At 45.3% G+C, this 12,682-nt stretch overlaps 1 protein-coding gene across 4 annotated transcripts in view; it reads right to left on the reverse strand.

The window, feature by feature from the left end:
• ltbp1 (latent transforming growth factor beta binding protein 1) overlaps positions 1–12,682 on the reverse strand; it is a 356,653-nt gene that overhangs the window by 137,520 nt on the left and 206,451 nt on the right. For all 4 annotated transcript variants that reach the window (XM_078229547.1, XM_078229548.1, XM_078229550.1 and 1 more), the window contains one exon: positions 1,288–1,310. In XM_078229547.1, coding sequence (XP_078085673.1) covers positions 1,288–1,310 — 23 coding nt within the window. The remainder of the gene's footprint in view (positions 1–1,287; positions 1,311–12,682) is intronic.

Genomic DNA, 12,682 nt, shown 5'->3' on the forward strand with positions numbered 1-12,682 from the left:
CCCCTCTTTTCCCAGTCTCTCTCTCCCTCTTCCCCCAGTCTCTCTATCCCCTCTTTCCCCAATCTCTCTATCCCCTCTTTCCCCAGTCTCTCAATCCCCTCTTCCCCCAGTCTCTCTATCCCCTCTTTCCCCAATCTCTCTATCCCCTCTTTGCCCAGTCTGTCTATCCCCTCTTTCCCCAGTCTCTCTGTCTACTCTTTCCTTACCTCCCCTATCCCCAGTTTCCCCCTGACTCCCCATTCACTTTCTCTTTTGACTCATTTACTGATGTATCTCTCCCACTCATACTTCATTCTTTTATCAGCTAGGATTGGTGGTTGTTAGGGACACAGCATTAAGTACTGGAGTGTGTGTCAGCAGGGGAGTTACACCGACTGCATGTGACAAAATCCCCTGTGAGGTTTGTAATGAAATTCTCTTTGAACATTTCCACTCTGCAATCCAGATTTATCAAATTGGCACTTCCGCACTGAGCTGCATGAACATCGCCACAATGTTTTAATTTAATGAGATTGGACACCATCAGAACAGTAATTAACGATCGTAACCCTCTTTCTCCAGCCTCCCTATTTCCCTCTTTCCCTAATCTGACCCTCTTTGGGGCAGCATGGTAGCACAGTGGTTAGCACTGCGGCCTCACAGCGCCAGGGACCCGGGTTCAATTCCCGGTTTGGGTCACTGTCTGTGCGGAGTTTGCACATTCTCCCCATATTTGCATGGGCTTCCTCCGGATGCTCCGGTTTCCTCCCGTAGTCCAAAGATTTGCAGTTTAGGTGGATTGGCCATGTTAAATTGCCCCTTCGAGTCAGGGGGACGAGCTAGGGTAAGTGTATGGGGTTACGGGGATAGGGCCTGGGTGGGATTGTGGTTAGTACGGACTCGATGAGCCGAATGGCCTCCTTCTGTACTGTAGGGATTCTATGAGTCTCTGAAATACATGTGATTACAGGGATAGGGCCTGGGATTGTTGCAGCAGGAGTCAAATGGCCTCCTTCCGCATTGTAGGGATTCTATGATCTGTTCACATGACTCTCAGCCACACACCCCCCTCCCACTATCAGTCTGCTGGATGGTTCTAAACCTCAGCCCATCTGGGAGCTATGTTGACCCTGGCTGCATCAAGGTCACCTCTGGTGCCCTGCATCTAGAATGGGTTGGACAGCTCTCCATTCCTGTACTCCGCACTCAGCACTGCTGACACAGTTACAGAACTGAAACATTTATATTGAACAATCTGTGTTTCCAATTATTGCGTTATGGTTGTATGAAGACAGATTTATAACCTACCTTTTCAGGCATGCTGGTGGCCACTGTAACAAAAAATATTTTTTTTAAATGGTTAAAATTGTACAGTATTTCCACATTAACAAGTGTTAAAGGCAGTGTTTTCATTCAAAATTATAGAAAAGGGAAAGGGCAGGCAGAGCAGGGTTCCCCTGTCCCTCCACAACAGGTATACCGATTTGGATACTGTTGTGGGGGATGCCTTACCTGGGACAAGCTGCGGCAGCCGGATCTCTGGCACTGAGTCGGGTTCTGCAGCGCAGAAGGGAGGGTGGAAGAAGAGGAGAGCGGTAGTGATAGGGGACTCGATAGTCAGAGGTACAGACAGGAGGTTCCATAGTCGTGACAGAGACTCCCGGCTGGTTTGTTGTCTCCCGGGTGCCAGGGTCAGGGATGTCTCTGATCGAGTGCACAACATTCTGAAGTGGGAGGGTGATCAGCCAGATGTCATGGTACACATTGGTACCAATGACGTAGGAAGGAAGAGTGAGGAGGTCCTGAAGAGTGAGTATAGAGAGCTTGGTAGGAAGTTAAAAAGCAGGACCCCGAGGGTAGTAATCTCAGGATTGCTACCTGTGCCACGTGCCAGTGAGGGTAAGAGTAGGATGCTCGGGAGGATGAACACGTGGCTGAGCAACTGGTGTAGGGGGCAGGGTTTCAGATTTCTAGATCATTGGGGCCTCTTCTGGGGCAGGTGGGACCTGTACAAGAGAGACGGGTTACACCTGAACTACAAGGGGACCAATATACTTGCAGGGAGGTTTGCTAGTGTTATTGGGGAGGGTTTAAACTAGATTTGCAGGGGGATGGGAACCAGAGTGCCAGAGCAGATAGTGGAGCGGGGGTGAAAATAAATGATGCTAATAGTTCATGCAAATTCACAAATAGAAGGGTTGTGTGTGGTGGTAATAATCTTCTGAGGTGTGTCTATTTCAATGCCAGGAGTATCGTGGGGAAAGCAGACGAGCTGAGGGTGTGGATCGACACATGGAATTATGACATTATAGCCATTGGTGAAACTTGGCTACAGGAGGGGCAGGACTGGCAGCTCAATGTTCCAGGGTTCCGATGTTTCAGACGTGATAGAGGCAGAGGGGTGAAGGGTGGGGGGGGTGGCATTGCTAGTCAGGGAATTTGTTACAGCAGTGCTCAGGCAGGACAGATTAGAGGGCTTGTCTACCCGAGGCCATATGGGTGGGGCTGAGAAACAGGAAAGGTATGATCACATTAATGGGGTGTATTATAGACCACCCAATAGTCAGCGAGAATTGGAGGAACAAATCTGCAGAGAGATAGCAGACAACTGCAGGAAACATAAAGTTGTGATAGTAGGGGATTTTAATTTTCCACGGAAATATTGGGACTCCCATACTGTTAAAGGTCTAGACGGGTTAGAGTTTGTAAAATGTGTTCAGGAAAATTTTCTAAATCAATATATAGAGGTACCAACTAGAGAGGATGCAATATTAGATCTCCTATTAGGAAACGAGTTAGGACAAGTGACAGAAGTGTGTGTAGAGGAACACTTTGGTTCCAGTGATCACAACGCCATTAGTTTCAACTTGATCATGGATAAAGATAGATCTGGTCCTCGGGTTGAGGTTCTAAACTGGAAAAAGGCCAAATTTGAAGAAATGAGAAAGGATCTAAAAAGCATGGATTGGGACAGGCTGTTCTCTGGCAAGGATCTGATTGGTAAGTGGGAGGCCTTCAAAGGAGAAATTTTGAGAGTGCAGAGCTTGTATGTTCCTGTCAGGATTAAAGGCAAAGTGAATAAGAATAAGGAACCTTGGTTCTCGAGGGATATTGGAACTCTGATAAAGAAGAAAGAGAGATGTATGACATGTATAGGCAACAGGGAGCAAATAAGATGTTTGAGGAGTATATAAAGTGCAAGAAACTGCTTAAGAAAGAAATCAGGAGGGTTAAAAGAAGACATGAGGTTGCTTTGGCAGACAAGGTGATGGATAATCCTAAGAGCTTCTACAGGTATATTAAGAGCAAAAGGATAGTAAGGGATAAAATTGGTCCTCTTGAAGATCAGAGTGGTCGGCTATGTATGGAACCAAAAGAAATGGGGGAGATATTAAATGGGTTTTTTGCATCCGTATTTACTAAGGAAACTGGCATGGAGTCTATGAAAATAAGGCAAACAAGTAGGGAAGTCATGGAACCTATACAGATTAAAGGGGAGGAGGTGCTTGCTGTCTTGAGGCAAATCAGAGTGGATAAATCCCCAGGACCGGACAGGGTATTCCCACGGACCTTGAGGGAAGCTAGTGTTGAAATTGCAGGGGCCCTGGCAGATATATTTAAAATGTCGGTATCCACAGGTGAGGTGCCGGATGATTGGAGGATAGCTCATGTTGTTCCGTTGTTTAAAAAAGGCTCAAAAAGTAATGCGGGAAATTATAGGTCAGTAGTAGGTAAATTATTGGAAGGAGTACTAAGGGATAGGATCTACAAATATTTGGATAGGGTCTTATTAGGGAGAGTCAACATGGCTTTGTGCGTGGTAGGTCATGTTTAACCAATCTATTAAGAGTTTTTCGAGGAAGTTACCAGGAAAGTAGATGAAGGGAAGGCAGTGGATGTTGTCTACATGGACTTCAGTAAGGCCTTTGACAAGGTCCTGCACGGAGGTTAGTTAGGAAGGTTCAGTCGCTAGGTATACATGGAGAGGTAGTAAATTGGATTAGACATTGGCTTAATGGAAGAAGCCAGAGAGTGATAGTGGAGGATTGCTTCTCTGAGTGGAGGCCTGTGACTAGTGGTGTGCCGCAGGGATCAGTGCTGGGCCCATTGTTGTTTGTCATCTATATCAATGATCTGGATGATAATGTGGTAAATTGGATCAGCAAATTTGCTGATGATACAAAGATTGGAGGTGTAGTGGACAGTGAGGAAGGTTTTCAAAGCTTGCAGAGGGATTTGGACCAGCTAGAAAAATGGGCTGAAAAATGGCAGATGAAGTTTAATGCAGACAAGTGTGAGGTATTGCACTTTGGAAGGACAAACCAAGGTAGAACATACAAGGTAAATGGTAGGACACTGAAGAGTGCAGTAGAACAGAGGGATCTGGGAATACAGATACATAATTCCCTAACAGTGGCGTCACAGGTAGATAGGGTCGTAAAGAGTGCTTTTGGTACATTGGCCTTTATAAATCAAAGTATAAGACATTGGGTGAGGCTGAATTTAGAGTATTGTGTGCAGTTTTGGTCACCTAATTACAGGAAGGATATTAAAAAGGTTGAAAGAGTGCAGAGAAGGTTTACAAGGATGTTGCCGGGACTTGAGAAACTGAGTTACAGAGAAAGGTTGAATAGGTTAGGACTTTATTCCCTGGAGCGTAGAAGAATGAGGGGAGATTTGATAGAGGTGTATAAAATTATGATGGGTATAGATGGAGTGAGTGCAAGCAGGCTTTTTCCACTGAGGCTAGGGGAGAAAAAATCTAGAGGACATGAGTTAAGGGTGAAGGGGGAAAAGTTTAAAGGGAATATTAGGGGGGTCTTCTTCACACAGAGAGTGGTGGGAGTGTGGAATGAGCTGCCAGATGAAGTGGTGAATGCGGGCTCACTTTTAACATTTAAGAAAAACTTGGACAGGTACATGGATGAGAGGGGTGTGGAGGGATATGGTCCAGGTACAGGTCAGTGGGACTAGGCAGAAAAATGGTTCGGCACAGCCAAGAAGGGCCAAAAGGCCTGTTTCTGTGCTGTAATGTTCTCTGGTCCTATGGTTCTAAAATTCCATGTTATAGGCAGAATCAAATGCAAGATTTTTGAAAACTCAAAAATACAGCAAAAACTTGAGTTAATTTGGATTTTGTTGCCTACTTTTTTGTTATTCATTCGTGGGACACAGGCATCACTGGCTGGGCCAGAATTTATTGCCCAACCCTAATTGCCCTTGAACTGATTGGCATGCTGGGCCATTTCAGAGGGCAGTCAAGAGTCAACCACATTGCCTGCACTGAGTAAAGTTAATATTTGGACCACAGCAGGCAGCCATTATTGAACTAACACCTCCCCAACAGAGAGGGCAACATGACAAAATTGCCAGTCTTGCGATACCGACACTCCCTCCCCACTTATAAAAACTTATACATTAAAATGTGAAATGTGCAACTAAACCAACACAACAATAGCTAAAATTTAACAGATTGGGTTGCATATCTTTTTTTATGCTGTAATCGCAACCAAACCATATATGACTGAAATCTACAGAGCAATTTACATGCAAAAAGAAAACGTTTAATTATTATCATTTGACATTAAATAATGAAGAAATTAACTTATCTATTCTTCCTCACAGTACGCCATTTATCTGGCTTCTTTCTCTTTCTATCTGGGTATCTCCTATTTCCATTAGCTGGACTCTGCTCTCCCAGTATCTCCGACTGTCTCACACCTGAACTTTGACTTTGACTTTACCAATAATTGGGACTGTAACGCCAATTGGTTTGTCTTCATCAAAGAGCCTGACTCACTTTGGTGTACGGGTGGGTTCTGTAATATTGGCAAAATTTCAGTTTATTTTTTACTTTCACTTTCTTTCTGACTTTCACTTTGGGCTGTGGGGGGGAAATTGGATTATAGATCGGTTATCATGCTCTCCCTAGATCAGATTTCTCTTTCAAGCAAATGATCGACATTATACCGACAAGGTCCCTGTACAGCCTTCACTAAATATGTCAATGCACCTAGTCCCAATCGCACATTTCTCCCTATCACCTGGGGCGGCATGGTGGCACAGTGGTTAACACCGCTGTCTCACAGTGCCAGGGACCCGGGTTCAATTCCAGCCTCAGAGGGTCACTGTCTGTGCGAAGTCTGCACGTTCTCCCCGTATCTGTGTGGGTTTCTTCTGGGTGCTCCAGTTTCCTTCCACAATACAAAAATGCGTGGATTAGGTTGATTGGCCATTCAAAACTGCCCCTTTGTGTCAGGGGGACTAGCAGGGTAAATATGTGGGGTTACGGGGATAGGGCCTGGGTGGGATTGTTGTCAGTGCAGGCTCGATGGGCCAAATGGCCTCCTTCTGCACTGTAGGGATTCTATCATGATAGGATGGTTTTTCACAATGACTTCTGACTAACGCTGAACTCTTGAAGTTTCATGCCTGGTGTATTCATGACTTTGTGTTTGCTTTTCTCTTATCTTGCTACTGATATCAGACTTCAGAAACTAAACCTTGTCTTAGGAGAATGTATAAATACCAACTCATAAAGTGAGCAAAATGTTGTAGGGTGTGGGTTATTGTGTGAAAGAACAGAAAATTATCTCGCCTGCATAGAAGGGAAACATGGAAATTACTGCTCAGTTCTGTCACAAATTGAAATAACTCCTCCAAGGCTGGTGTCTCTTCACCAAATTGAGATTTATTTACATAGTAAGCAACGCTCAGACAGGTACTTCCTCATATAGAGTATAAACCCAGTAACCTGACACTCCACATTATGTACACATGCAGGGCTCCCTGACTGGTCAAGTCATTAGAGCTCGTACTCTAAGAGGTCCACATTGTGGGCCTCGTTAAAGTCACAACACGCATGTTTCTACAAAGACCTCTTCACAATCTGCACACTTCTTTCTGCTCCTCCATTCGATGCTGGGTGATAATGTGATATTAGAGTGTGTGACAACTTCACTTTCATTCAGTAATATTTCTAACTCTTCTGACATCAATTCTGGACCATTATCTGAAACCAGCGTCTCTGGCAACCCAAAAATTGCAACCCAACTTCTCAAAACCTCAGCAGTTTTGGCACTTGTGTCATTGGGCATAGACTCAACATGTATCCACTTGCTAAAATTGTTGACCAAAACAAAGTACTCTGTCCTTTCCACTTCAAAGAAGTGTATTCACTTCAATGGTTCTCGTATCTTTGACCATGGAATCAAAGGAACCTTGGTTGGATCATTTCTCATTCCTGGACACACTTCACAATATTTTACCAGCTCTTCAATATCTCTATTGACCTTTGGGATACTGAAAATGGTTCCTTGCTCCTGCTTTCATATGGGCGCTCCCTGTGTGCCCTTGATGAAGCTTCTATAACAATCTTTCTCTAAACCTTGGTGGAGTAATGACTCTGAAAGCCTTTGAAGGTGGCCTTGATCAACAATCAGTTTATTTCTACCTGTGAAATGCCTCCTGCAATCTCTCACCAACACACTCTTCAGAGCAGCCATTCGAGATAGAAATTGAGCACGTTACTTTGTGAGTTTCTTTACTAATTTCTCTGGCAGACGCAGGGATGTCATTGGTGTGTGTGTAAAGTATTTCATATGTAAATCGGTGGCTAAAATTTAATCAGTGTCCACAGGAAATTCACATTTGCTGATGTACGATATTTTAATATCGTACTGAGGGGTCATCAAAACCAACGCCCATCTCTGAAACCATGCCGCTTCTCGGAATGGTACTCTCTCCTTTGAACCAAGCAAGTACCATCGTAAGGGCTTGGTGATCAGTTAACAAAATGAACTTCCTACTGTATAAGTATTTGTGGAATTTTGCAATGCCATTTTTAAAAATTAATTCATGGGACACAGTGGCTAGTCCAGCATCACCCATCCCTAATTGTGCCCGAGATGATCGCTAATGCCTCTTTTTTAACTTCATAGAAAAATCATAGAAACCCTACAGTGCAGAAAGAGGCCATTCGGCCCATCGAGTCTGCACCGACCACAATCCCACCCAGGCCCTATCCCCATATCCCTACATATTTACCCGCTAATCCCTCTAACCTACGCATCCCGGGACACTAAGGGGCAATTTAGCATGGCCAATTAACCTAACCCGCACATCTTTGGACTGTGGGAGGAAACCGGAGCACCCGGAGGAAACCCACGCAGACACAGGAAGAATGTGAAAACGCCACACAGACAGTGACCCAAGCCGAGAATCGAACCTAGGTCCCTGGAGCTGTGAGGCAGCAGTGCTAACCACTGTGCTACCGTGCTGCCCAACTTGTGGGTAACTTGTGGGTAACTTTCCCCTGGCTATATTAACATATTTTTGGGTGGCACAGTGGTTAGTACTGCTGCCTCACAGTGCCAGACCGGGTTCAATTCCAGCTTTGGGTGACTGTCTGTGTGGAGTTTGCACTTTGCACTGGAGTTTGTAGGGATTTTATGATATGTGAAGCATATGCTACAGCTTCCTCTGTGCCGTCTTCCATTATAATCCCCCCCATCCCCTGCGGTGAGGTAGCGCACATTAAAACTAATTCCTTCCTGAGGTCATAGTTGCTCAAAACAGCATCGCGAGTCAGTGCATTCTTCACTTCTTCAAATGCTTTCTGACGCTCCACAGACCCCTCCCAATCTACTCCATCTAAGAGAGTTGACACAATGGAGTGTGAATGTATCAGCTAGTCTGGGGGTGAACTTGGAATAATTCCCAAGACACCCTGTGAATGTTGTAAGTTCTTCTCTGGTCTCATTGCTTTTACAACCCCCTCAACCTACGGGCGGCATGGTAACACAGTGGTTAGCACTGCTGCTTCACAGCGCCAGGGACCCGGGTTCAATTCCCAACTTGGGTCACTGTCTGTGTGGAGCTTGCACGTTCTCCCCGTGTCTGCGTGGGTTTCCTACGGATGCTCCGGTTTCCTCCCACAGTCTGAAAGAAGTGCTGGTTAGGTGCATTGACCCAAACAGGCGCCGGAGTGTGGCGAATTGTGGCGGAGGGGAATTTCACAGGAACTTAATTGCAGTGCTAATGTAAGACTTACTTGTGACTAATAAATATACTTTGCTTTATTTTTTACCTTGTCCTGCTTTAGGCACCATCACCCTCCAAATGGACACTATGAAAAAACATTTCTGTTTCTAGCTTTTGATGTCATACTCTTGAAGTCTTTGTCTAACCTGACCAAGTGCTAATTCTCTGGCTCACTGCTCATTAGGCAGTCATCGAAGAAGCAGCCCAACCCTTTCATCCCATTCAGTACCTGATCCACGATATTCTGGAATACTGCGGGAGCAGTAGACACCATGATCCCCTTTCGTACTGGTATAACCCTTTGTGTGCATGAATGATAAACAGCTCCTTAAATCGTCAGTGAATTCTAATTGACAAATCTACCTTACTGAATGTTAATGTCATGTCAGTTACACTGTTACAGTTAAGAGAAATAGGTGATGGATATTCATTATCTTAGTGTGCATATAAATAGGGGATAGCTGGGACACTGGGGGGAGTGGCATGAAGGCTGTGATTATAGACCCCTCAAAGTTTAAATTTATATATTAGTGCCACAAGTAGGTTTACATTAACACTGCATTGAAGTTACTTTGGAAATTTGGCTTGATTTGATTTATTATTGTCACATGTATTGTATACAGTGAAAAGTATTGTTTCTTGCATGCCAAGAGAGTACATAGGGCAGAAGGAAAGGAGAGGGTGCAGAATGTAGTGTTACAATCATAGCTAGGATGTAGAGAAAGATCAACTTAATGCGAGGTAGGTCTATTCAAAAGTCTGATGGCAGCAGGGAAGAAGCTGTTCTTGAGTCGGTTGGTAGATGTCATCAGATTTTTGTATCCTTTTCCCGACGGAAGAAGGTGGAAGAGAGTACGTCCAGGGTACGTGGGGTCCTTAAAAATCCCCTAGTTGCAACACTCTGGCGCCTGTTCAGGTACACTGAGGGAGAACTTAGCATGGCACCTAACCGGCACGTCTTTCGGACTGAGGGGAAAAGCTTCTTTCTATCTCCTCCTATCCATGTCCTTCATCGTTTTGTACACCTCAATCAGTTCCCCCTCAGCCTTCTCTGCTCTGAGGAAAACAACCCCAGCCTAACCAGCCTCTCTTCATAGCTGAAATGCTCCAGCCCAGGCAGCATCCCGGTGAATCTCCTCAGCACCCTCTCAAATGCAATCACATCCTTCCTATAGCGTGGTGACCAGAACGGCACTAATTACTCTGGCTGTGACCAAACAAGTGTTTTATACAGTTCTGTCACAACCTCTCTGCTCTTTTATTCTATGTCTCAGCTAATAAAGGCAAGTATCCCACAAGACCATAAGACATAGGAGCAGAATTAGGCCACTCGGCCCATCGAGTCTGCTCCGCCATTCAATCATGGCTGATTTTTTTCTCATCCCCATTCTCCTGCCTTTTCTCCATAACCCCGATCCCCTTATTGATCAAGAACCTATCTATCTCTGTCAATGACCTGGCCTCCACAGCATTCTGCAGCAAAGAGTTCCACAGATTCACCACTCTCTGGCTGAAGAAATTCCTCCTCATCTCTGTTTTAAAGGATCACCCCTTCAGCCTGAGGTTGTGCCCTCTGGTTCTAGTATTTCCTACTAGTGGAAACATCCTCTTCACGTCCACTCTATCCAAGTCTCACAGTATCCTGTAAATTTCAATAAGATCCCCCCCTCATCCTTCTAAACTCCAAACGAGTACAGACCCAGAGTCCTCAACCGTTCCTCATACAACAAGCTCTTCATTCCAGGGATCATTCTTGTGAACCTCCTCTTGATACTTTCCAAGGTCAGCACATCCTTCCTTAGATATGGGGCCCAAAACTGCTCACAATACTCCAAATGGGGTCTGAGCAGAGCCTTAGACAGCCTCGGAAGTACATCCCTGCTCTTGTATTCTAGCCCTCTCGACATGAATGCTAACATTGCATTTGCCTTCCTAACTGCCGACTGAACCTGCACATTAACCTTAAGAGAATCTTGAACAATGAATTCCAAGTCCCTTTGCGTTTCTGATTTCCTAAGCATTTTCCCATTTAGAAAATAGTCTATGCCTCCATTCCTCCTTCCAAAGTGCATAACCTCACACTTTTCCACATTGTATTCCATCTGCCACTTCTTTGCCCACTCTCCTAACCTGTCCAAGTCCTTCTGCAGCCCCCTGCTTCCTCAATACTACCTCTCCCTCTACATACCCTTGTATCATCTGTAAACTTAGCAACAGTGCCGTCAGTTCCTTCCTCCAAATCGTTAATGTGTATTGTGAAAAGTTGTGGTCCCAGCACTGACCCCTGAGGCACACCACTAGTCACCAGCTGCCATGCCTTTTGCCAGTCAACCAATCCTCTATCCATGCCAGGATCTTACCCTTAACATCATGGGCACTTAACTTATTTAACCGTTGCCTTCCCATATGACTTCTTCAAAGAATTACAGCTTTTGATTTAAAAACAGATGTTCATCCATCATATGGGACTGCAACAAGCTGCATTTATATTGTGGCATTGATGTAGTGACATGTCCCTGGGCACTTCATTAAGGGGCAGAGGATGGAAGGGAGATCAAGCGGGAACCGGGAAGAGAAGTGGGAGTAGATACATCCAGAGGTAGGCTCTGAGAAACCTAGGGAAAGCAGAGCTCTGACTGTTGAAGGCTCCGACCCCAACAGTGCAGCCGAGTGTGTTGGAGAGGGAGTCGGGAGAAAGGTACAGAAATCCCAAACTTCAAAGAGGCAAAGGGGACATTGGCTGGAGGAGGTTACAAAGATGGATTGATACTGCCAACCAGCAGTGGAAGAAGGTTATGCAGCATGAGTTAACGCATCAGTTAAAACGAAAGGAGGCAGCGGAATGTGTCAATCGAAGCATAATTAAAATTTTGCTCATGGGTTACGACAGGGAAGGTTCACAATAATGACGCTATCTTGCAGCCCAATCTCATTGAAGTGCCAAGGATTCCATATCGGAAAAACATGCTGAAATTGCCTTTGTATGATAAGAATCTTGGCAATTATGAGGGCAATAGTGCGGTAAGACCTGGTGCAAATTTCTCTGTCTAGAATTTTAATATATTGAAAGTGGATGGCCTCTGTTAATACAATAGACAGCAACATTTGAAACAAATGTGCTGAACACACATGAAAATATCGCAAGGCATTGCACCTGTAGCCATCCTGACCTGCCTACGCCTTTAACACTCATTCCTGGAAAGCAACAGGGCAAGCAAGCATTCCAAAGGATAAAGGATTTACAGGGGTCGCTAGGAGGATGTGCACAAATGTCATAATTATCTGGATAAAATCTTCTTCTTCAGCGATCACTCGCTAATGATTACATTGTCCACCTAAGAAATTCCGGCCAGGATTTTCCCGTCCCGCCTGCCGCGGGAATCGTAGCAGGCGGGACACGTACAATGCTAAAGTCTGTTGACCTCGGGGGAGGGGGGGGGGGGAGGTTTCTGGTCTCGGGGCGAGCGCAGCAGGAAAATCCCGCCCCCTGTGTCACTGGCCGTGGGTTCTGTAGCTCCTTCGATGGCTGATGAGCCGAATCCCAGGGCTGCACCTTTGACCCCACACTCAGCAGGTATTTCCGGGGGCAGCGTTTCGTCCTGAGGCTCAAGATTGCTGGCATTCCTTTCTCAGGTTCCTTTTCTGGGCCTCCTCTTTCCGT

This window comes from Mustelus asterias, chromosome 15, assembly GCF_964213995.1.
Source record: "Mustelus asterias chromosome 15, sMusAst1.hap1.1, whole genome shotgun sequence".
NCBI lineage: Eukaryota > Metazoa > Chordata > Chondrichthyes > Carcharhiniformes > Triakidae > Mustelus > Mustelus asterias.